We start from the raw sequence: 26,199 nt of genomic DNA, 5'->3' as shown, positions 1-26,199 counted from the left end.
TCCTGCAAGCCTAGCACAGCTCAGCTCGCCCACCCTGGTCCCGTGCTGGATCCAGCTCACACCTCCGTCTGCCCTCTTTCTCCTGTCTCATGGTGTTCTTCGTGAATCAAACGTCCCAGCTCTTCCTTAGGGACCAACTTAAGTTGGCGTCGAAAGCACCGGGGCTTTCAGACTTAACGGGGGTGATGGCGCGCGGACCTGGTGCTCTCGGAAAAGTCCACCTTTGCTTTTCCGGGCCCCTGGGGAGCCCCCATCTGGCCACTCCCCACACCTGCTGACCCTCGTACGTTAGTACCACCTTGTCATGTTGGTGCCTCATCCTTCAGTAGGTTCCCTCGCCCTCCTGGATTCAGAGAGCGTTTTCACGTGAAGCTTTTCACAACCTTTTCTTCCCTAAGTCTGCCGACCTATGCTTTCTTTGATCTTGATGGAGAGGAGGGAGGAAAATAATACTGACCATTGTAATTTGGCAACTGCCTGACATGTCACTAGACAGTTCCACACACTCTGAAGAACTTGCCCCACTCCTTATTTTTGCACAGAAGGTAATATTTAGTTTCTTAATGTCTTTAAGAACCAAACATATTTCTTAAATTTGTAGCCCGAGGTTGCAAAAGCTATTTTACTTTGGAGCCATTGCTCAACATTCTAAGCTCAATTAAACAGTAAAAAAGTAAGTATCGAGAACTTACCATATACTACTCTATGCTTTTCATATTTTTACTCATTTAATTTTCACAACAACCCTACAAAGTAGATTTTGTCATTAATCCCAGTACTACAAATGTAGAAAGAAGCACTAGAGACTTTAAAACTTTCTGAAGCTTTTATAGCTAGGAACATGCAGAGCATGAGTTCCAGTCTCTAGACAGTCTAGCTCCAGTCCCTGTACCTGTATTGACTTTGTACTGTGGACAGAGCATCTCTGCCCTTGGGAATATTGGAGGACAAAGGAGACTTAGTCTTGACCTTGAGAAGCTTAAAATCTAGAGGAAAAAACTAATCTGCAAAATCCTAGGTATAGTTTATGTCAACACAGGCTGGAAATGACCCGAACGCATAGGCTGTTAAATGCTCATCTTTATATCCCTAACTCCAAAGTGTAGTTGGCTCTTAATAGTGTTTATTGACTAAAAAACTAAGCAAGTAGAAGCAAACATAAATGGTCAGCTGATATTTAGAGAGCTCTATAGTATTTGTACTGTTAGGTGAGTAGTGAAGCCAGAGTTCTTGTCAGAACCCTCAGTGAGTGATTAGAGTTGGAACAGATGAAACAAAGAAGATAAATGGGGATTGAGAAGAAAATAAAGGCCCTGGCCAGTTGGCTTAATGGTAGAGCATCGACTGGGCATGTGGAAGTCCTAGGTTCGATTCCTTATTAGGGCTCACAGGAGAGGTGACCATCTGTTTTCCCCTTGCCCCCTCCCCTCCTATCTCTCTTCATCTTCCACAGCCATCGCTTGATTGATTTGAGCATATTGGTCCTGGGTGCTGAGACTGGCTCCAAGGATCCTTCACCTCAGGCACTAAAAATAGCTGGGTTATGAGCATGGCCTCTGGTGGGGAGAGCATCGGCCCCAGATGGGGGTTGCCAGGTGGATTCCAGTTGGGGTGAATGTGGAAATCTTTCTATCTCTCCTTCTCTCACTTAAAATAAAAAATAAAATAAAGGAATTCAAATTAAGCCAATTGTCTTAGGTTCATTTTAATTCATAACTGAAAGAAGATAGGAAAACTATAATACTTACCTGTAACTGTTAAAAAAGAAACACTGGATGCCATTTTTAGTACAAAGCATGAGCCAACTAGGATTACCAGACAGGGACTATTGCCTGATGACACTCACCCCCCCTCCCTGAAATTAGAAGCGAGGAGGCCATCAGACAGACTCTCATATGTGCCCAGCTGGGATCCACCCAGTATGCCCAACGGGGGATGATGATCTGCCCTTCTGGGGCGTTGCTCCTTTGTGGCTGGAGCCATTCTAGTGCCTGAGGCGGAGGTCATGGAGCCGTCCTCAGCGTCTGGGTCAACTTTGCTCCAATGGAGCCTTGGCTGCAGGAAGGGAAGAGAGAGACAGAGGAAGGAGAGAGGGAAGGGTGGAGAAGCAGATGGGCGCTTCTGTGTGCCCTAACCGGGAATTGAACCCGGGACTTCCACACGCCAGGCCAACACTCTACCGCTGAGCCAACTGGTCAGGGTTGATGACACTTTAATAAAGACCAGGTTGAGGACTAAAATAACTATGCTAATAAGAGTCAAAGACATAAATATAGTTATCTAGGAAAAGACACTCTACATTTTGGATTCCATAAATTGTGCAAATATAACCCTCTTTGTGTCTAGCTGGGTGTTTCTAGCTGTGGCACCTGTATACGTGCATTAGTTTGATTTGATATGCCAAAGGTGGTAGCTAAAACCACATAATTTTATTTTTTTCTTGTGTTTGAGCAAACAGGAGAGACAGAAGATGAAGCAGAACAGAAATGGATCAAAAAGAAAAGGGAAACCAAGAAGAGAGCTGTGGGGACTCCAGTGGCATTGGGGGCAGAGCCAGCTCCCCCTCCTGGTCCTCTTGTAAGAGGCCAAAAAAAGAGTGCTTCGAGCTTCTTCTCCGAGCTCAGAGAAGAGCTGCAGTGTACCCCCGCTGTGACCCCCACTGATGATTTTCCTGCAGGACCACAAGTTTCTTGTGCTGCTGTGGCTCCCTCTCCCCTGAAGAAGATGGAGCGAGTAGAAGTGGTGGAATTCCACAGCAGAAATAAGAAAAGGAAAAAGCCAGATCAAGACGAAAACACAAAGGTAATGTGTTAGTTATCTTATATGTAGTGGACAAAAACCCTGATATTGTAGTGTTAGGCGGATATCTTTATAGACTATGTCAGGGGTCCCCAGGACCACCCTCAGGCTCCATGATTTGCTAAAAGCTCTCACAGGACTCAGGAGGACTCAACACTTGGCACATAGGCACTATCACAGTATCACAGTTATGATTTATTATAGCAAAAGGATACAGAGTAGAATAGGCAAAAGGAAGAGGTGCCTGGGGCAAGTCTGGAGGAAACCGGGTGCATGTCCAGGAGTCCCCTCCCTAGGGAGCTGCATGGGATGTGCATACTTTCCCCAGCAGTTATGTGTGAAAGCACATGGGAAGTGGTGTCAAGTAGGGAGCTTACCCTACCTGGGTGTCCAGGTTTTTATTGAGGGTCAGTCATGTAACTGACCCAAGTTATAGTCTAGACTCCAGAGAAAAAGCAAGTATTCACCATAAATCACATTGTTAGTACCATAGTCCTCCCTTATTTGTGGTTTTGCTTTCTGTGATTTCAATTTCTCAAGATTAACTGATTCAGAAATATTAAATGGAAAATTTCAGAAATAAACAATGCATAATTTTTAAATCGCATACCATTCTGAGGAGTGGGATGAAATCTCACCCTGTCCCTCACTGTCCTGCCTGGGACATGAATCACCCCTCTGTTACTTAGTAGCCATCTTGGTTATCAGAGAGAGAGACTGCATTCAACATAACATTTATTACAGTATATTGTTATAACTGTCCTTTTGTTAGTCTCCTGCTGTGCCTAATTTATAAATGAAACTTTATCATAGGCATTTTTGTATAGGACAAAGCATAGTTTACATAGGGTTCCTTACTATCTAGTTTCAGGCATCTGCTAGGGGACTTGGAATGTATTTCCTGCGGATAAATAGGGATGACTACATTAACTAATTTGGTACAAATTTGGGTCAAGCCACAGGTATGAAGAAACAACCTTATCAGACAGAATAGGTTGCCTGATTGCCTCCTCCCCAGGATCCAGCCAAAGTCCAGTCACTAAAAGAGGACTTTCTTGGGAGTGTGCAGGTTTTGGTACCTAAGCCTGCTGTGTTGATTCTTTCTTGCTCACAAGCCTTCTGCTGGATAGTGCTTGGAGAAAACTCATTCAAAAATTCATTTTGGCCTCAGTTCCAGTCACTCAGATATAGCATTGGACAGAATAGACAAAACTCCTTGCTCTCAAGGAACTTACATTCTGATGAAAAGCAGTTTGATATTACTGAGCAGCAGTTTCTCTCAGACTCAGTTTGTAAGCTCAAAATTCAGTCCATGAGAGAGAGATGGTGGCTCATCCAGCCTTTTTCACAGGGATATAATAATGGTCTTGCCAAATTCATTGCTAAAGGCCAGAAATTTCATTCCTATAGCATTCCCCATGTCCTGTACACTTTTGTCTGTCATAGAAGAGGATTCTGTATATTAGTTTCCTATAGTTACTGTATAGATCTTCTCTCCTCAGATAGTTAGTGCTGGAAGCCAGAAGTTCAGAATCAAGGTGTGCCTGGGCTGTAATCCCCTCTAAAAGGGAGAATTCTTTGCTTCTTCCAGCTTCTGGTGGCTCCCGGCATTTTCAGCTTGTGGCTGTGTAACTCTAAACTCTGCTTCTGTCTTCACACCTTTTACCCTTTCTTTTTTTTTTTTTTTTTTGTATTTTTCTGAAGCTGGAAATGGGGAGGCAGTCAGACAGACTCCCGCATGCACCCGACTGGGATCCACCCGGCATGCCCACCAAGGGGCGATGCTCTGCCCATCCGGGGCGTCGCTGTGCTGCAACCAGAGCCATTCTAGTGCCTGGGGCAGAGGCCAAGGAGCCATCCCCAGCACCCAGGCCATCTTTTGCTCCAATGGAGCCTCGGCTGCGGGAGGGGAAGAGAGAGACAGAGAGGAAGGAGAGGGGGAGGGGTGGAGAAGCAGATAGGCGCTTCTCCTGTGTGCCCTGGCCGGGAATCGAACCTAGGCCTTCCGCACGCCAGGCCGACACTCTACCACTGAGCCAACCGGCCAGGGCCCCTTTTACCCTTTCTAATTGTCTTAACTGACAAATGAGTTTTCTAATCATGTCCCATTAAATCAAGTACAGTATTTACTATAGAAGTAGTTTGATAGGAAATATTAGGTGAGCAATCAGTCACTTATTCCTGCCTTCTTCCTTGTGTTTCTGAGTCTCAAATCTCCCTCTGCCTTCCTTTTAGAAGGACACTTATATCATTGGATTTAGAGCCCATCTTAAATTGAGGAAGGATCTTTTTTTTTTCTCTTTTTATTTTTTTTTTGCTTTTTTTGTTTTTTTAAAGACTTTATTCAATTTTCAGAGAGGAGAGAGAGGGAAAGGAGAGAGAGAGAGAAGGGGGAGGAACAGGAAGCATCAACTCCCATATGTGCCTTGACCAGGTAAGCCTGGGGTTTTGAACCGGCGACCTCAGTGTTCCAAATCTATGCTTTATCCCACTGTGCCACCACAGGTCAGGCTTTTTTTCCCCCTCTTAAGTGAGAAGCAGGGAGACAGAGAGACTGATTCTCACATATGCCCCAACTGGATCCACCCGGAAAGCCCCCTGCCAGGTTATGGTCTGCCTATCTGAGGCCATTATTCCATTGGTCGGCAACTGAGCTATTTTAGCTCTTGAGGCGAGGCCATGAAGCCATCCTCAGCACCTGAGGCCAACTTGCTCCAACCAAGCCATAGCTGTGGGAAGGGAAGAGAGAGATAGGGAGAGAAGGGAGTGGGGGAGGGATTGAGAAGCAGACGGTCGCCTCTCCTGTATGCTCTGACCGGGAATTGAAGCTAGGACTTCCACATGCTGGGCCAAACCTCTACCACTGAGCCAACTGGCCAGGGCCAAGGAAGGATCTCATCATGAGATTCTTAATTATATTACAAAGACCCTTTTTCCAAATAAGGTCACATTTACAGGTTCTAGGTATAGTAAGGTACCAAAAAAACTGAAAAATAATATTGATATTCTAGGAGGAAAGGTCAGGCTTTCCTGTCTTGTCCTTCCTTTGGGGAGGGGAGGGAGAAGAATGTGGAAGTTTCTGGCTTGCAAGAACAATGGGTCATTTAGTTTTAAATCTAAAATAAAGGTTAACTGAGAAACTTCTCTTTCAGTGGGAGACAGCATTTATATACCACCCTACATTGATTGTAGTTCCTCCCCCGTCCTGGAATATTGAGAGCAACATACTTCTAGGCAAAGGAGGGAAGATGAACCCTAAAATATTTGTAAACATCTTTGATTGTGTTACCTTGAACATCTTAATGTTTCTGTGTATCCCCTGAACAAATGTTGTAAGCTTGTGCCATAATGTCATGCTCTCTCCCACCCATGTGTGATCAAGGGTATATAACCAGCCCCTATGTTTTAGGCTTGTACACGATTTGGGTTTGCAATTGCCACATGTCAGCCATATGCGGCCAGCATATTTAATAAATCTCCTCCTTTAATAAAATCCTTCAAAATTCATCTGGACTTGGTGTGTCTATGTGAACCCGTGGACTTGAGTTACGGGTACTTTACAACATTGGGATTAGAACATGGACATATCTTTTTGGAGACCACAACTTAGCTGACTGCCAAGAGAATTTAGGCTCTGGTCTGGTCTTTATGAACATATGAACACATGCAGGTGCCCACTGTTTACCACATCTTTTGTATGGTTTAAAAAACCACATGTCATCTTTTCTGCATTTCAGGCAGCACTTTGTGTCAAGCTCAGTGGCCTCTCCTCCTCAGCAATAATCAGTGCATTCTGTAGTCGTATCTACCTTTATTTGAGGGTTCCAGGTCAGCTTTCCACCTCTTACACTCCAAATACTGAGGCACTGGCACTGTTACAGGCAGGCCGAGATACGGATTTCCTTGGCTCTTAGGCCAGCCAGAGCCCCCAAGCTGGCCAACCAGGGAGTTTCCAAGGGTTAGCATTAGCACAGCGTCCCATACAAATGTTAGAATTTTCTGTGTGTGCTGCTGCTTTGCCATATACAGTGGTACCTGAGATACGAATTTAATTTGTTCTGTAACCGAGCTCATAAGTCAGTCGACTTGTATATCAGACTGCCGATACTGGACCCATGTGGCAATGCGCCAGCTAGCGGCAGCTTCCTGAATCACAATTTGTATCTCAGAATTTCACTCGGATCTCGGACAAAAATATGGACCGAGTCGCAGCTCATATCTTAAAAAATTTGTATGTTGGTCTATTCATATCTCAAGGTACCACTGTAATTCTGCATTTGGAGAATTTAACAAAACTTGTTTCCTCAAAGTCTAGGTCTTCACTTTCCTCTTACACTCACTTATTTCTTTTCTTCCTTTTCATTGAATTTATTGGGTTGTTTATAATTAACAGATTTCAGGTGCACAATTCTACAACATATCATCTGTACAGTGCATTGTGTGTTCACTACTCCAAGGCAAGTCTCCATCCATCACCTTTATTTCCCCATACCTTCTCCCACCCCTGCCCTCTCCTCCTAACAGTCACCATACTGATGTCCATGTCCATGAGTTTTTCCTTTTTTGCTCAATCCACTCCCACAACTCCCTCCCCCAAAAGATGTCAGCCTGCTCTCTATCTATGAGTTTGTCTCTATTTTGCTTGTTAGTTCATTTTATTCATTAGATTCCACGAAAGAATGAAATCATATGGTACTTGTCTTTTTCTGACTGGCTTGTTTCACTTACCATAATGCTGTCCTAGGTCCAGAGATGCTGTTGAAAAGGATAAGATTTCCTTCTTTTTTTATGGCTGCATAGTATTTCATTGTATAAATGTACTATAGCTTTTTCATCTACTCATCAACTAATGAGCACTTGGGCTACTTCCAGATCTTGCCTATTGTAACTAATGCTGCAGTGAACATAGGGATGCATATATTTATTCAAATTAGTGTTTTGGGTTTCTTCAGATAAATTCCCAGAAGTGAAATGACTGGGTCGTATTTCTTTTTCTGGAATGGAAAGTTTTGCTTTTAATAGAAGTGACAAAAAGTTGGCATCAAGTGATCTGTATTTCCCTGTCTCTTAAAAATGTAACGTCTACAGGAGGCTGTTGAAATGTCTTTTTTTTCTACTCCAGATGGGCTGGCCCTTTTTCAGTGTAGTTGGCTGTTCTTGGACCCTTAGCTCATTCTACATTTTGGACTTCCTGATATGAATGAAAATTTTCAGTTTTCCTTGGTGCTCTGCCTTTTCCTCCATTTTACAATTTAAACTTTGAAAAGGTATATGTCTGACTAAGGAGACATAACATGGATGCAGTAAAAAACGTGTGCACATTAAAAGGCTCTAGGATGTTGACAGTGCAGCATGTAAATAAATATAAATAAATATAATGTTAGTTGTTATTATGTTATATCCTAGGCATATTATGTTATATCCAGGGCTAATTAGGATATGTAATGCTATGCTAAGAGTTTGTATTACAAGGTAAAATACAGTTGTGCCCTGGCTCACAAAAGCTTCCAGGGTATTGTAGGACAGTCCAAACAGACATCAAATCAGCAAAAATATATGATAAAATAATGAAAGTCTCCATTGATCTATCATGGACTCGGCTGGTCATCTTTGGAGAATATTTGAGGATGAAAGAGATATTGACCAGTTGGGCAGCATTCCAGCTGGCCCTGCCTAGACCTGGGAAATGATCTTTTCCCAGAACTTAGGTTTGTGCTAGAAATACTGTTGTTAAAATGCATTGTGTATTGAAACAAGTTTTTATGGGGTGATGTGATTTACAATAAACGTATATTTGGGTTTGTCCCCATTCTGGCCCAGAACTTCCAAAACCCTTGGACTTCCTAAGTAATGAGAGTGATGAAGGAATCTTTCATGTTAATGAGGTGTCTTTTGGAAAGCAGCTAAGGATGGAGGCTGGTTGCCTGGAGAACTAGCCTTGTGATTGGAAGGTTGGAATTTTCAGTCCTGTTCTACTTACCTTCAGGGAGGGGAATGGGCTAGAGACTGGGTTTATTCAGCAATGGCCCATACTTTAATCAGTCATGCCCCTGCAGTGAAGCCTCCATAAAAGCTTGCAAGGACGGGGTTCGGAGAGCATGTAGGGGGCTGGGAGGCCATGCGACGTAGGAAGGCATGGCGGCTTCACGCCCTATGTCTGTCCTGGGCTTCTGTTCCAACTAGCTGTTCTGAGTTTTATCCTTTTATAATAAACCAGTGACCTTTTAGTAAACAGGTTTCCTGAGTTCTGTGAGTTCCATTAGCAAATTAATTGAACCCAGAAAGGGGGTTGGGGGGCTCTCTGAATTGTAGCCAGTTGGTCAAAAGTACACATAGCAACTGGACTTGTGATTGGCAAGTCTTGTAGGACTGAGCCCTGACACTATGTCTGGATAGATAGTGTCACAATTGACTTGTAGAACACCCAACTGGTGTGGGAGCATTGCTTATGGGACGTGTGGAGAAACCTCCCCCCGAACATCAGAATTGGTGACCAGATCCCCTTCAAATGAGGTTTATTTGGGAACTTGGCCACTATTTGTCTAACATTTTACCCTTTCTAACTGTCTTAACTGACAAATGAGTTTTTTAAATCATGTCCCATTTATCAAGTATTTATTATAGAAGTAGTTTGGTAGGAAATAGTAGGTAAGCAAACACTTATCTATTCATTCATTAATTCCACAAATAACTGGGTGCTTACTATTTGCCAGAACCAGAGATCAGCAGTGAATTGATACAGTTCTCTGCTCTCATGGAGTATACTGTTTACAAGTGGGATCAGGCAAACCCCAGGCAATGAATAATATAATGAACCATAATCAGAAACACTCTGCAGGAGACAGGTAGGAGACAGGTCCTGAGAGTAACAGGCAGACCCTCCTGTAGGGGGAGCTCGTGGGAAGTCTCGGAGGAGGTGGCATGAGGCTACCTGCTCTGTTAAAGGGCGCTTGTGATTAGCCGGTGGGTAATTCAGGCAATGGAAGGCCTGTTGCAAGTGCCCTGAGGTGTGGGAAGGCCTGACAGGTCTGGAGGCTGGATGACAGAGGGAGTAGGACAGAGGGGAGAATGATGAGAACTGTTGGAGAGGCAAGCAGGCCACCTTTGCCAGGTCTCACAGGTGATAGTGAGGCCTTCAGATTTCAGTTTTATTAAAGTACATGAGATGCCACCAAAAGGTTTTAAGCAAGGGCATGATGTGACATATATATTAAAAAGGTCACTCTGGTCCCTGCATAGTAAGTAGATTACAGGTCAGCATTACAAGAGGCATGAAGGGACTGAGTCAGGACCACAGTGGTCCAGGCCCAGTAGAGTGGCCTGGGCCTGGGCTTGGGATTTGAGAAGTGAGTGGTGAACCCACTCTTTATTGTGTATTGCAGTGCTGCCAGCGAGGGAAGAAATTCCTGTGCTTCTCAGGAAGTGTCACAAACGGTCTAAAGTGGTTGAAATACACGGCCCTGGAGCCGAGTGTTGTTTGGCTCCAGGGCCGAGTATTTCAGTGCCATAACATTGGTTCATCTTGACACAGGTCATTCTGCCCCATTCGAACCTTAGCCTCTTCTTTTTTATTGTATTTTATTTTATTGATTGATTTTAGAGAGAGAGAAGATGGGAGAAAGGGGAGAATAGAGGTTTGTTTTTTCATTTATTTATGCACTCATTGGTTGATTCTTATGTATGTGCCCTGACCCTTGGGGATCAAACCCCTAACCTTGGCATATTGGGATGACACTCTAACTCTGAGCTACGTGGCCAGGGCTTGAACCTTAGCCCCTGTTGTGGCCTACATAGAAAAGGGATAAGAAAGGCATAATAGAAGTAATAGAACAGTACACTGAGATCAGAGGGACTCCTGGTGCCCGTGGCCTGGACTGGGGTCCACGTAGACTGCTTCTGAGCAGATAATGGATTGCTAATAATAGCTAGTATTATATTTACTGGGTGCTTACTATGTACTGAAAGTGATGATTATAGTCATTAACTAATTCATTACCTCATACAAGCCTTGCAATTCATGGTACCTGTCTTCATTTTAAATTATTTGTCTGCATTTAAACAGTAAGCCCACAGTCTCCAATAGTTCCAAAACCTCAGCGCTTTGCAAATCACAAGTTAGTTTTTTTTTTAAGTTTGGTATATATTTATTTGGCAACAAAACCTGATGATCTGATAGAAGCTTAAGGATTTTTTTGTTTGTTTTGGCATAAATATCCGTAGATGCTCAGAACTATGAATGTGCTTAATTATGGATTGTTGTCTGGGACCTCACTGGAAGTGTTATATAACAGTGGTTTTCAACTTCTGGTCCATGGACTGGTGCCAGTCCGCCAGAAGTTTCGTGCCAGCTTGTGAAAATTAACCACCTTGATGCTGTATGAAGGTTATAGACCAGCGATTCTCAACCTGTGGGTCGCGACCCCGGCAGGGGTCAAATGACCAAAACACAGGGGTCGCCTAAAGCCATCGGAAAATACATATTTATTATACAATACATTTTTAAATAAAATATGTATTTCCGATGGCTTTAGGCGACCCCTGTGTTTTGGTTGTTCGACCCCCGCCGGGGTCGCGACCCACAGGTTGAGAACTGCTGTTATAGACCCAATAATTTTAGACTCTGTAATCTGCATACAACATCAGGGTGGTTAACTCCTTTATGGACCAGCACCAGTCTGTGGACCAGTGGTTGAAAATATTCAGAATATTTACAGTATTAACTTTTGGAAATGTAAAAAGTTCTGAATTTCTGGGTATTCCGGATAAAGAATTGTAGATGTCAAGTCAGTGCAGAGCTCAGGTTCAGGTCCAAAGCTTCCTGGTTTAAAAGCTGGGTACCTAATTACTATACTAGAGAGACAGACTATGGGTTAAGCTGGGTGTCTGTCCTTTGAGTAGTACAAGTGCACTGATCCCAGAACCTTCATGGTTGTAAAGGCCTTTTCCCAAGTTATTGCCCCAGGTTCTCACTGCCCTCAAAATCTCTGCATTACCTAGATCACTGCCCAGGGCTCTTCCCTGATGCCCTCCCTTCTCCAGCACTCCCCTTTAACTTTGTTCCACTCCAGTGCCAGATACATGTTGGGAAGAAAGTAATCTAGTTGAAGTAATTTATACCCAATAAGATATGTCAAAAGTTTATCAGAACAGAAGTGAAACCCATGAACCACTGAAGAAGTAGTAAAAGTGTACTGTGCACGCACCAAAAAGACTGCAGTCTGGGAGCACTCAGGCTGAAGCAGAGTGAGACTCAGAGGCATGCTGTTATAAAGCAGCCTCTAGTGTGGAGGCAATGACTGCTCTTCACAGTGATTGGTTACAGTGTTAGAAATTTCTTCGTGTGTGTGTGTGTGTGTATGACGGGGGGACAGATAGGGACAGACAGACAGGAAGGGGGAGAGATGAGAAACATCAATTCTTCATTGGAGCTCCTTAGTTGTTCATTGATTTCTTTCTCATATGTGCCTTGACCAGGGGGCTACAGCAGACCAAGTGACTCCTTGCTCACGTCAGCAACGTTGGGCTTCAAGCCAGCGACCTTTGGGCTCAAGCCAGCAACCATGGGGTCATGTCTGTGATCCCACACTCAAGCCAGCGACCCCATGCTCAAACCGGATGAGCCCATGCTCAAGTGGGCGACCTCAGGGCTTTGAACCTGGGTCCTCCTGTCCCTGTCCGATATTTTATCCACTGCGCCATCTCCTGGTCAGGCTACAGTGTTAGAATTTTCTTTAAGGGGATTGGTTAGTGGTGATCTCATATTAATTCAGGGGGACAAATTTAAGTTTCACTTTGAATTTTCAGGGGCAAAAGCAAGAAGTGACCCAAGTCAAGTCAACTTTGCTTGTCTTGCAAAATCAGCTAAGTTAAGCTTTACTTGTATGACTACACTGGTTTTGTCTGCTCTGGGAGTCTTCAAGTCTGATCTCCGTTTGTTTCATTTGAACAGACATGAATACATTTCTTAGTATTCCTAGTGCTACTTGCATTTTAAAATGAGGTATTTTAAATTACCAAACTATTCTCTAATTGGACAAGGGTTGGATGGTGTAACTAATGGAATAAAAGGTCTAACCAGTGCTGATCCAGGTTCTGGTGGCAGCCAGCATTCCTTAGCTTAAAGCCACGTCATTCCAATCTCTAGTCCTTCTCTACTATGTATCTTATGTCCCTCCGCCTCTCTCTTATAGGGACACTTATGATGGCATTTAGGGCCTACCTCTATGTTTCAGGATTATCTCATTTTAAGACCCTTAACTTAATCTTATCTGCAAAGACCCTTTTTCTTTAATTTTTTTTAATTTTTAAAAAAATTTTTCTGAGGTTGGAAATGGGGAGGCAGTCAGACAGACTCCCAATGCGCCTGACCGGAATCCACCCGGCATGCCCACCAAGAGGCGATGCTCTGCCCATCTGGGGCATTGCTCTGTTGCAACCAGAGCTGTTCTAGCGCCTGAGGCAGAAGCCACAGAGCCATCCTCAGCGCCTGGGCCAACTTTGCTCCAGTGGAACCTTGGCTGCGGGAGGGGAAGAGAGAGACAGAGAGGAAGGAGAGGGGGAGGGGTGGAGAAGCTGATGAGCGCTTCTCCTGTGTGCCCTGGCTGGGAATTGAACCCAGGACTCCTGCACGCCAGGCTGATGCTCTACCACTGAGCCAACCGGCCAAGGCCAAGACCCTTTTTCTAAGTAAGGTAACATTGACACGGATACCTCTTGGGGGTCAAGGAGTAGTACATTTTTTTGGTGAACCACATAAGGTAATAAAATAATTTATCCTATATCATTGTAATAACCCCAGGAGCAGGAGCTGGGAACCTATGGCTTGTGAGCCAGATGTGGTTATTTTGATGGCGGCATCTGGCTCACAGACAAATCTTCAATAAAAAAAATAATGTCAAAAATATAAAACATTCTCATGTATTACAATCCATTCATTTCCTACCGCTCATGTTCATGGCTGCAGGTGGCTGGAGCCAATCACAGCTGTCCTTTGGGACAACACCAAATTTTTATTGGATAATGCGTAATGTACACAGGTCATTGAATGACTCTCACGGAATTACATTTTAAAATATGTGGCATTCATGGCTCTCTCAGCCAGAAAGGTTCCTGACCCCTGCCCATGAGGTTAGTACAGGGGTCATCGTGGAGATAGAAGCCACCATCTGTGGAAGCATTCAGGGACTGATTTACACACCCACCACACAGTATGGGGGACAGACAGGATAAGCTGGATGCAGCTGCTGTTTGGGGAAGGAGGAACCAGGAGACACCTGAACTGCAGTGTGCGGGCACCTCTCAGTGTGGTGGGAGACAGGGCTCCTGTGCTAGCACAGCCCCCTACTGAGCAGGACCGCAGGATTGACTTTTCTAGAAAATGCCCAGCCTCTACCGCCTGCTTCCTGGCAGTCCAGACTGGGGCCTGGGACTGAGCCAGGACCTCTGTCCTTGGCCAGACAGTTTGACAGTACAGTTTTCTGATCAAGTCTGGGTTGACTTGACCTACAGCCAGAGAATATATTGATGTGGAGAGTCACATGTTTTGAAGGCACTTTTAGTATCATTATTTTCTATTGGGAATTATAATATCTCCACCATTTCTAGAAAGCTGTTGTTTCTCAAAGAAATATTTACCTCAAGGTTGACTTTTTGTTAGCTCTTAGAATGGACAAGAGAGAAGAGAAGAGAGCTGTTGAAATAAAACCGGGTACCCTCTAACATCCCTGCCCCCGGTTAGCCTTTCTGGAGCCTCTCACCATCTTTTCTTAGTTTCACATCAGTCTTTTCTTAAGCTTTGAGACCCTAATAGTTTTTTCTTCACTTCTCTTCCATTAGGTGTTAATTAGTTGGATTTTGTGCAACATCCTTGTATTATTGTTTGGTATTGAGGCAACTGGGCCAGTGTCAAGGCATTTAAAACAAGTTCACTTAGTTCCGATGGCTTTAGGCGACCCCTGTATTTTGGTCGTTCGACCCCCGCCGGGGTCGCGACCCACAGGTTGAGAACCGCTGACTTAGTTGGTGGTGGATACGTTAATGATGTAGTAACAGATGATCTTAATAAGTTTTTTTTTGCTGTCTTATTATAATTTTATTTTTTTTAATGGAGTGACATCAATAAATCAGGATACATATATTCAAAGATAACATGTCCAGGTTATCTTGTCGTTCAATTATGTTGCATACCCATCACCCAAAGTCAGATTGTACTCTGTCACCTTCTATCTAGTTTTCCTTGAGCCCCTCCCCTTCCCCTTTTCCCTTGCTCTCTCCCCCCTCACCCCGTAACCACCACACTCTTATCAATGTCTCTTAGTCTCACTTTTATGTCCCACCTACATATGGAATAATGCAGTTCCTGTTTTTTTCTGATTTACTTATTTAACTTCGAATAATGTTATCAAGATCCCACCATTTTGCTGTAAATGATCCGATGTCATCATTTCTTATGGCTGAGTAGTATTCCATAGTGTATATGTGCCACATCTTCTTTATCCAGTCATCTATTGACGGGCTTTTTGGTTGTTTCCATGTCCTGGCCACTGTGAACAATGCTGCAATGAACATGGGGCTGCATGTGTCTTTACAAGTCAATGTTTCTGAGTTTTTGGGGTATATACCCAGTAGAGGGATTGCTGGGTCATAGGTAGTTCTATTTTCAGTTTTTTGAGGAACCACCATACTTTCTTCCATAATGGTTGTACTACTTTACATTCCCACCAACAGTGAGAACACAGCCTCTCCACAGCCTCTCCAACATTTGCTATTACCTGTCTTGTTGATAATAGCTAATCGAACAGGTGTGAGGTGGTATCTCATTGCAGTTTTGATTTGCATTTCTCTAATAACTTAAGAAGATGAGCATCTTTTCATATATCTGTTGGCCATTTGTATTTCTTCCTGGGAGAAGTGTCTGTTCATGTCTTCTTCCCATTTTTTTATTGGATTGTTTGTTTATTGTTGAGTTTTATGAGTTCTTTGTATATTTTGGATATTAGGCCCTTATCTGAGCTGTTGTTTGAAAATATCATTTCCCATTTAGTTGGCTGTCTGTTTATTTTGTTATCAGTTTCTCTTGCTGAGCAAAAACTTCTTAGTCTGATGTAGTCCCATTCATTAATTTTTGGCTTCACTTCTCTTGCCTGTGGAGTCAAATTCATAAAATGCTCTTTAAAACCCAGGTACATGAGTTTAGTACCTATGTCTTCTTCTATGTACTTAATTGTTTCAGGTCTTATGTTTAGATCTTTGATCCATTTTGAGTTAATTTTAGTACAGGGGGACAAACTAGTCCAGTTTCATTCTTTTGCATGTGGCTTTCCAGTTTTCCCAGCACCATTTATTGAAGAGGCTTTCTTTTCTCCATTGTGTGTTGTTGGTCCCTTTATCAAAAATTATTTGACTATATATATGTGGTTTTATTTCTGGACTTTCTATTCTGTTCCATTGGTCTGAGTGTCTATTTTTCTGCCAATACCATGCTGTTTTGATTGTCGTGGCCCTATAATAGAGTTTGAAGTCAGGTATTGTAATGCCCCCAGCTTCATTCTTTTTCTTTAGGATTGCTTTGGCTATTCGGGGTTTTTTATAGTTCCATATAAATCTGATGATTTTTTGCTCCATTTCTTTAAAGAATGTCATTGGAATTTTGATGGGAATTGCATTAAATTTGTATATTGCTTTGGGTAATATGGCCATCTTGATTATATTTATTCTTCCTAGCCAAGAACAAGGAATATTTTTCCATCTCATTATATCTTTTTCGATTTCCCTTAACAATGGTTTATAGTTTTCATTATATAAGTCCTTTACATTCTTTGTTATGTTTATTCCTAGGTATTTTATTTTTTTGTTGCAATCGTGAAGGGGATTATTCTTTTGAGTTCATTCTCAAATGTTTCATTGTTGACATATAGAAAGGCTATTGACTTCTGTATGTTAATTTTGTATCCTGCGACCTTACTGTATTGGCTTATTGTTTCTAGTAGTCTTTTTGTGGATTCTTTGGGGTTTTCGATGTATAGGATCATATCATCTGCAAAAAGTGATACCTTTACTTCTTCTTTTCCGATATGGATGCCTTTTATTTCTTTGTCTTGTCTGATTGCTCTGGCTAGAACCTCTAGTACCACATTAAATAAGAGAGGAGAGAGTGGACAACCCTGTCTTGTTCCTGATTTAAGGGGGAAAGCCTTCAGTTTAGTGCCATTTAATATGATGTTAGCTGATGGTTTATCATATATGGCCTTTATCATGTTGAGATAATTTCCTTCTATACCCATTTTGTTGAGAGTCTTAAACATAAAATTGTGTTGTATTTTATCGAAAGCCTTTTCAGCGTTTATTGATAAGATCATGTGGTTTTTGTTCTTGTGTTTTGTTGATATGGTGTATTACGTTAACTGTTTTAGGTATGTTGAACCATCCTTGAGATTCTGGGATGAATCCCACTTGATCATGATGTATTATTTTTTTAATACGTTGTTGTATTCGATTTGCTAGTATTTTGTTTAGTATTTTAGCATCTGTATTCATTAGAGATATTGGTCTGTAGTTTTCTTTTTTTGTGCCATCCTTGCCTGGTTTTGGTATGAGGGTTATGTTGGCCTCATAAAATGTGTTTGGTAGTATTGCTTCTTCAATTTTTTGGAAGACTTTGAGTAGAATAGGAACCTAGTCTTCTTTGAATATTTGATAAAATTTGCTGGTATAGCCGTCTGGGCCTGGACTTTTATTTTTGGGGAGGTTTTTAATGGTTTTTTCTATTTCTTCTCTACTAATAGGTCTGTTTAGGCTTTCTGCTTCTTCTTGACTCAGTCTAGGAAGGTTGTATTGTTCTAAGAATTTATCCATTTCTTCTAGGTTGTTGAATTTAGTGGAATAAAGTTTTTCATAGTATTCTACAATAATTCTTTGTATGTCTACGGTGTCAGTGGTGATTTCTCCTCTTTCATTTTGGATTTTGTTTATATGAGTTTTTTTTCTTTTTTCCTTGGTAAGTCTTGCCAAGGGTTTGTCAATTTTGTTGATGTTTTCAAAGAACCAGCTCCTTGTTCTATTAATTTTTTCTATAGTTTTTCTGTTCTCTAATTCATTTATTTCTGCTGTGATTTTTATTATCTGCTTTCTTTGGCTGGTTTTGGGTTGTCTTTGTTCTTCTTTTTCTAGTTCCTTAAGGTGGGAAGTTAAGTGGTTCACTTGGGCTCTCTCTTGTTTGTTCATATATGCCTGAAGTGATATGAACTTCCCTCTTATCACTGCTTTTGCTGCATTCCATAGATTCTGATATGTCGTATTGTCATTTTCATTTGTCTGTATATATCTTTTGATCTCTGCACTTATTTCTTCTTTGACCCATTCATTTTTTAAAAGTATGTTGTTTAGTTTCCACATTTTTGTGGGATTTTTTTCCTCTTTTTTGCAGTTGAATTCTAGTTTCAAGGCTTTATGATCAGAAAATATGCTTGGTACAACTTCGATTTTTCTGAATTTGCTGATGTTGTTTTTGTGGCCCAACATATGGTCAGTTCTTGAGAATGATCCATGTACACTGGAGAAAAATGTATACTCAGTCACTTTGGGATGAAATGTCCTGTGGATGTCTATCATATCCAGGTGCTCTAGTGTTTTGTTTAAGGCCACTATATCTTTGTTGATTCTCTGTTTGGATGACCGATCTAGAGCCGTCAGCAGTGTATTGAGGTCTCCAAGTATGATTGTATTTTTGTCAGTTTTTGTTTTAAGGTCGATAAGTAGCTGTCTTATATATTTTGGTGCTCCTTGGTTTGGTGCATATATATTAAGAATTGTTATGTCTTCTTGATTCAGTGTCCCCTTAACCATTATGAAATGGCCATTTTTGTCTCTGAGTACTTTTGCTGTCTTGTAATCAGCATTATCAGATATGAGTATTGCTATGCCTGCTTTTTTTTTGGATGTTACTTGCTTGGAGTATTGTTTTCCAGCCTTTCACTTTGAATTTGTTTTTATCCTTATTGCTTAGATGAGTTTCTTGTAGGCAGCATACAGTTGGATTTTCTTTTTTAATCCATTCTGCTACTCTGTGCCTTTTTATTGGTGAGTTTAATCCGTTTACATTTAGTGTAATTATTGACACTTGTGAGTTCCCTATTGCCATTTTATATCTTGCTTTCTGTTAGTTTTGTGTCTTGTTTCATCCTTCTCTTTCATCTTTCTATCTTTTGTTTTTATTTGGTTGTATTCCGTACATCTTTCCTCTGTTGCTATCTTTTTTAAATCATGTACTTCTGTGGTGGTTTTTTCAATGGTGGTTACCTTTAAGTAATGAAAAGGGTTCCTACTCTGTTCATTGTAGTGTACTATTTTGTGAGTACTTTTGCACTCCATTGTCCTTTGCTACTGTTAATCTCCATCCTCTCCTCCCCCTTTCTTTTTGTTGTTGTCACAGTTTAAATTTGGTTCTATTGTGTTCTTCTTGGAGCTTTTACTTGTGGCTTTGTTTTTATTTGTTCTTTGTATCTGATTGGAGAACCCCCTTTAGTAATTCCTGGAGTGGGGGTTTTCTGATGATAAATTCCCTCATCTTTTCTGTATCTGTGAATGTTTTTATTTCTCCTTCATATTTGAAGGATAGCTTTGATGGGTATAGTATTTGTGGCTGGAAGTTCCTCTCTTTCAGGACTTTAAATATTGGGGTCCACTCTCTTCTAGCTCATAGAGTTTCTGCTGAAAAATCTGATAATCTAATGGGCCTTCTTTTATATGTTGTATTCTTCTTTTCCCTGGCTGCCTTGAGAATTTTTTCTTTGCCGTTGGTTTGTGCCAGTTTCATTATGATGTGCCTTGGAGTAGGTGTGTTGGGGTTAAGAAAACTCGGAGTTCTGTTTGCTTCTTGAATTTGAGGCTTTAGTTCTTTCCACAGGCTTGGGAAGTTCTCATCTATTATTTGTTTGAGTATGTTCTCCATTCCATTTTCTCTCTCTTCTCCCTCTGATATACCTATTATTCTTATGTTATTCTTTTTGATGCAGTCAGATAATTCCTGTAGGGCTATCTCATTTTTTTTTTTTAATTTTTGAGTCTCTTTCTTCTTCTCTCTGTTGTGCCTCAGTTCTTGTCTTCTATTTCACTAATCCTACCTTCTATCTGGCCTGTTCTATTAGCTTAGCTTGTTACCTCATTTTTCAGCTCATGTATTGAGTTTTTCATCTCTCTTTGATTTGTTTTTATAGTTTCAATTTCCTTGGACATATATTCTTTGTGTTCATTGAGTTGTTTTCTGAGCTCCCTAAGTTGCCTTTCTTTGTTCTGTTGTATATCTCTGAGTATTTTTAGGATTTCTATTTTAAATTCTCTGTCGTTTAACTCCAAGGTTTCCAATATATTAAATATTTTCTCCATAGATTTTTCCTCATCTATCTGTGTTACCGCTCTTTCTTTTGTATCCATGATATTCGATTTTCTCTTCCTTAATGGCATCTGAGGGTGGTTTTGTTGATAGTATTAATGAGATTTAATAAAGAATATAAAGTTAAAAAAATAAAAAAAATCAAAGAGTTTTTTTTAAAAAAATAATTAAATAAAGAAAAATAAAATAAAATAAAAAATTAAAAAAAAGGAAATTATTCCCCCCCTCCTTTTTTCCTCTCCTCTCCTCTCCCCTCTTTCTTGAGAAAACCTTGTGGTGAACTGTGAATTATATTGTACTAAATAGAACAAACAATGCCTGTACTGGAGGGCCTGAATTGGGGAGAAGTAATAAAGGGGCAAAAAAAAAAAAAAAAAAAGGTGGTATGGACCCACAAAAAGCAAATAAGTAAAAATTTGGGTCAAGAATAAAATGATTTACTTATAGGTGTTGGTTGACTAAGAGTTATGATGAGAGGAATAAGAGGGAAACAGGAAAATGGGGGGACAAATTAAAAAATTACTATTGTATTTAGTGGAACAAGAACTAGATAAAATGGAGAGCCAGAGATGGGAGCAGTGCTAGTGAGTTAAAAAGGTGAAGTAAAAAAAACCCAAAATGCCACAAACATAAGTTTGAGTCCCAGCTAAGATAATTTGTTCGTTATTGAGGTTTCAATGAGAGGAGACGTAAAGGAGAAAGGAAGAAACTAATATAGAGGGAGAAAAGAAAGAGAGAGAGAGAGAAAAAAAAAGAGGGAACCACTAAAAGAATAAAAAAGAAAAAAGAGAGAGAGAGTAAAGGGTTTTGGAGTGCAACCCTCATAGAGAGAAAGGAAGAGGAAAGAAAAGATAATGGGAGATGTAACACTTATGGGTAGTGTAGTTGAAGGAGAGGAGAGAGTAAGACCGCCAGAGAGTTAAACGACCAAATTGGAGGAGGAAAAAAAAAATGAAGAATAAAGATAAGAGAAAGAAACGAACAAATATAATAAAATGGGATAGTTTATAAAGTCTGTGGATTATTCTTGATTTTGAGAGGTTATCTTCTTGCTTTTTCTTTTCTCTCCCTCTTCCTGGTCGGTGACTCTGTACCCTGGGTTCTGCCCCTTTGGCACGCTCAGGTAGAGGTTTGCAGTTGATAAATCTCTATGGCGATGTCATGTATTGTGCTTCAGTCTCATTGGCAGTCGAGGCTCTTTAGTATTTATAGGCTCCGACAGTGAGAGAGTCCGTGTTCCTGGAGCCTCTCTCCTAGTCTCTCCTTCCTCAATTAGTAGCCTGATAATCCAGCTATGGGGTTGCTGCTGCCTCTGCCTGGATAGTTAGAGGCTCAAAGAGCTGGCCACTTCCCACTCTATTCCCACTCAGCATAGGGCTCTGGGTAAGGCTCAGTCAGTCAGAGCTGCTAGCATAATCAGGCGGGGCTTCTGCCCATTCAGTGACCTCTGACTCTGCCACTCTGTCCGGTAACACGGGTGGGCACCCACTCCTGGGGTGCTTGGAGGAAACTCTCGCTCACTATCTGTGCGCAGACCAGGATAGCAGGCCGGAAGTCTCACACTCTGAGTGAAACCCCCGCCCACACGAAAAAGTTCCAGCGTTGGAATTGGCTCTCGCTCCCTTTCCGTGTGTGGCTTTTTTAGGGCGCTGGGGCGGCCTGGAGATTCCGCTTTTGGCCCACACAAAGGCCCCTGACTCTGCCCCTCTATGGGATAACACGGGTGCGCACTGCCAAGGCACTCGGAGGAAACTCTCGCTCACTATCTGTGCGCAGACCAGGATATCAGGCCGGAAGTCTCACCCTCTGAGTGAAATCCCCTCTCGCACGGAAAAGTTGCAGCGTTGGAATAGGCTCTCGCTCCCTCCCCGTGCGCGGCTCCCTCAGGGCGCTGGAGCGGCTCGAGATTCCGCTTTTGGCCCATACAAAGGCCCTTGACTCTGCCCCTCTGTGGGATAACACGGGCTCCCACTCCTGAGGTGCTGGGAGGAATCTCTTGCCCTCTCTCCGTGCGCACTGACCAGGATATCAGGCCAGCCACCTCACCCTCTGAGTGAAACCCTTCCTGCACGGAAAAGTTCCAGTGTTGGAATTAGCTCTCGCTCCCTCCCCATGTGCGGCTCCCTCAGGGCGCTGGGGCCGCCTGGAGATTCCACTTTCGGCCCACACAAAGGCCCCTGACTCTGCCTCTCTGTGGGGTAACACAAGCGCCCACTGCTGAGGCTCTCGGAGGAATCTCTCGCCCACTATCTGCGCGCGCCGACCAGGAGATCGGGGAAAATGGCTGCCCCGCTTGTCTTTCTTTGTCTGGGTTTGGTGCGAGTCTTAGCTTGTATTGACTGGGTTGCTACAGGCACAATTTTTCCTCGGCTTGGATCTCCGTGCTACAGCCTGGTTCGACCGTTTGTGCCACGGCCTGGATCTATTCACCCCCTTTACCCACCTCAGTTTCTATATTCTCAGTTCCCAGTGAAAGCTGCCCTGTTTAGGTTAGTGAGGAAAGCGGAGCATTTCTTACTCCCTATTTCCTTCGGGGTTTGATTATATATTTAGCCAATTTTTCACTCGACCATACCTTCGGGTGTATTGCGAAACATCTGGAGGCTCCAAGGATAGGTTTTTCTGTTTCTGGTTGAAGATCTTGTTGAGTTTTGGGGGAGATTTATCGGTATCGCTTCCTACCACGTCATTACGCTGACGTCATCTCTCAGGCTCCAGTAAGTTTTTTTTTTTTTACTTTTCAGACCAAAACTGGTATCCTTGAAAAATATGCAGATATACAAGAATTTAACTTAGAAAAGGTAAGTGTTTTGAAACTTAATATTTTCATCTTGATACTACCAAAAAATATAAATATGCTGATATGTCCAAGAATTGGGAAAATGATTAAGCATATCACTGCATTCAATTGCTTAAATGTCATGCAGTCATTTGAAACACAGTGATTCTGTGACTACAACCTGGTGATAGAGTGGTATGTAGGAAAAGGAGGCAGGCATATACTGGTATTCTGTGGTTGTAACTAGGTCTTAAAATGCATAAGAAAGGCAAGAGGAAGAAATTCAACTGCTATTAGTAGGTGTTGGTGACTTTTTATCTTTCTACAATATCTTTTTTTATTCAGTGAGAGGAAGGGGAGGCAGAGAGCCAGCAAGTCCACTAGGGGGCAATGCTGTGTCCATCCCAGCCTTGCTCTGTTGCTTGGCAGCTCCTCTTAGTACCTGAGGCTGAAGCCAGGGAACCATCCTCAGTGCCTGCGGCCAACTCGCTCCAGTTGAGCCATGGCTACCAGAGGAGAAGAGACAGAGAGAGAATGAAGAGGGGGAGGGGTCAAGAAGCAGATAGTCACTTCTCCTGTGTGCACTGATCGGGAATTGAACCCGGGACATTTACACACGAGGTTGATGCTCTGCCTCTGAACCAACCGGCCAGGGCATCTATAATATCTTTGTAATTAAACGAACACTGATCTGTGATAAATGGTTTCTAAGTGTGAATAGGTGTGTTTGGAGAGGAATTTGTGAGGTGAAATTATTGCTTCTTGGGTTGCAGCCTGTTTTAGAGAGTCCCAAAGTGCTGCAGGCTCTGCATTTACTCCTGTTCTGTCACTCACCTGTACAAAACTGTCTTGCTTCAGGTGTCCAAGTTAAACATGGGAGTGGTGCTGTGACATTATGTGACATTTTAGGAGATGGCATGTTGCTCCTTAAACCATCACAGAATCCTTGCTAGCTGTGGCCATTCAGGGCATGAGAACAAACAGCATTTGGTGCACAGCACGTCATATCTGAAGTGCATTGCTACTGGGTGTGCCTTTCCTCTTTGGAGTTTTTAGAGTGCACTTACTTGGGTCTGATTCTGCTCTGTGTCCCTAGGCTCGGCTGGAGGTGCACCGGTTTGGGATCACAGGTTATGGAAAAGGAAAGGAAAGAGTCCTGGAACTGGAACGTGCAGTGATGCTGGGTGCTCAGGTGAGGGGCTGCCTCCTGTCACTGGACAGGACACAGCAAGCCAGGCAAGAGACGCTGGGAAATTTGTGCAAAATAAAAATAGATGAAATGTGTTCCTTTTCTTCCATTGCAGCCTCCCAAAAAGAGTTATATGAATTATAAGGTTTTACAGGAGCAGATCAAAGAAAAAAAGGTGGCAAAGGAAGAAAAGAAGAGAATGGTAGGTGGAATGGCCCTTTCTTCATTAACACTGGAGCAGAAAGATGGTGGCAGTTTGTCACAGTGGAATGCTTGGCCCAGCCACTTGGAAAGATCTGGGATAAATGGTCAAAATCTCTCCACTTATTTAGGTCAGCAGCATTTTATTAATTTAGCCAAGTCATCTGGCATATTTACATGAATAGTTTGCTTGAAGTAGCAAACTCCTGTTCAGATAATGTCAGCTGCTTGGATTGTTTTCCTGTACTCAGTCCCTTTTTTGTGTGTTTTACATCATACAGTGCACAAGGGCTTATGCACACCTCAGGAGGGACGGGTATCACTCCCTCTTACCTGAAGTGGAAGATTGGACATTTCTATTGCTGGTCTCCTCTGGAATGGTCTTTCACATTCTTGGAAGAGTTTTAGGATGGAACTTAGAGGCTGTTATCTGAACATGTCCACTCAAAAAAGCATTAATCTTTTTTTTTTTTTTTGAGAGAGAGAAAAAACAGGAAAGACAGGGTGAGAAGCATCAACGCATAGTTGCTTTTGCTTTAGTTGTGCATTGATTCCTTCTTGTATGTGCCTTGACCATGCCAGACCAGTGTCCCCTTGCTTAAGCCAGTGACCTTTGGGTTTAAGCCGGCGAGCTTTGGGGTCATGTGGACAGTCCCCTGCTCAAGCCAGCGAATATGCACTGACAAGTCTATGCTCAGAGCCAGTGACCTTGAGGTTTCAAACCAGCGACCTCAGTGTTCCAGGTGGACACTTTATCCACTGCGCCACTGGTCAGGCAACTCAAAAAAATATTAAATAGTGTCTCAGCGGTTTTTTATTTTTTTGTATTTTTATTTTTTTGTATTTTTCTGAAGCTTGAAATGGGGAGAGACAGACAGACTCCCACATGCACCCGACCGGGATCCACCCGGCACGCCCACCAGGGAGCGATGCTCTGCCCCTCTGGGGCGTCGCTCTGCCGAGACCAGAGCCACTCTAGTGCCTGGGGCAGAGGCCAAGGAGCCATCCCCAGCGCCCGGGCCATCTTTGCTCCAGTGGAGCCTCGGCTGCAGGAGCGGAAGAGATAGACAGAGAGGAAGGAGGGGGGCAGGGTGGAGAAGCAAATGGGCGCTTCTCCTATGTGCCCTGGCCGGGAATCGAACCCGGGTCCCCTGCACGCCAGGCTGACGCTCTACCGCTGAGCCAACCGGCCAGGGCCCTCTCAGTGGTTTTTGATCACAGACCTCTTGCCATTTTCCAAACCTTCATATCCATTACTGATACATATATTATCTTAAATTCTGAAAGCAGGCCCAGGACACAGATATTTTTCAGAAAAAGAAGAGGAAAGGGCAGGAAGACAGGTGAGTGACATCATCTGATACTAGGGAGGAATGACATGGATAAACCTATTAACTAGTTCTGAAAATAATACCTTGAGTTTATATGGTGTTTCTAGCCTATTAGAATGCTTTGTTGTCTTATTTTGCTAGTCAAGCCCTTCAAGGGGAAGATAGGATTTAGTAAATTGCCCAGCATCAAACAGCAACTTCAGAACTGAATTGAGAACCTTCTCAGTCTTCCATTTTCAAAGACCAGAAACTACAAGTGACCAGTGGAAAAGCTGAGATTGACATTTCCAATGAAAGACTTCTGTTCCCTGCTGACACGACAAAACAGTCTGGGTCTGTGGTTCTGTGATTTGACATACCACATGAGACAGAGCACTGTGATTTGAGTAATAGAATATTGATTTCGTTGCCTTATATGTGTTTCTTAGCTTTTGTGCAAGTGCCTTTTCCTCCAGCTTGAGTTACTATTTCAAAATGACTACTTTTGTCTTAACCTTTTTCTTGGACTCTT

The 26,199-nt window shown here is 42.5% G+C and overlaps 1 protein-coding gene across 4 annotated transcripts in view; it reads left to right on the top strand.

The window, feature by feature from the left end:
- The window catches only part of C1H1orf131 (chromosome 1 C1orf131 homolog), a 35,731-nt gene that overhangs the window by 421 nt on the left and 9,111 nt on the right, over nt 1-26,199 (top strand). For 2 of the 4 annotated variants that reach the window (XM_066236053.1, XM_066236037.1), the window contains exons 2-6: nt 2,459-2,802; nt 22,933-22,989; nt 24,064-24,159; nt 24,272-24,358; nt 25,645-25,700. In XM_066236053.1, the coding sequence (XP_066092150.1) occupies nt 2,459-2,802; nt 22,933-22,989; nt 24,064-24,159; nt 24,272-24,358; nt 25,645-25,700 (640 nt within the window). The remainder of the gene's footprint in view (nt 1-2,458; nt 2,803-22,932; nt 22,990-24,063; nt 24,160-24,271; nt 24,359-25,644; nt 25,701-26,199) is intronic. The other 2 variants (XM_066236061.1, XM_066236045.1) reach the window with 1 other exon arrangement.

The sequence above is a fragment of the Saccopteryx bilineata genome, chromosome 1, assembly GCF_036850765.1.
Source record: "Saccopteryx bilineata isolate mSacBil1 chromosome 1, mSacBil1_pri_phased_curated, whole genome shotgun sequence".
NCBI lineage: Eukaryota > Metazoa > Chordata > Mammalia > Chiroptera > Emballonuridae > Saccopteryx > Saccopteryx bilineata.
Note: the sequence above shows the minus strand (reverse complement) of the source record. Positions and strands in the feature narration are given on the sequence as shown.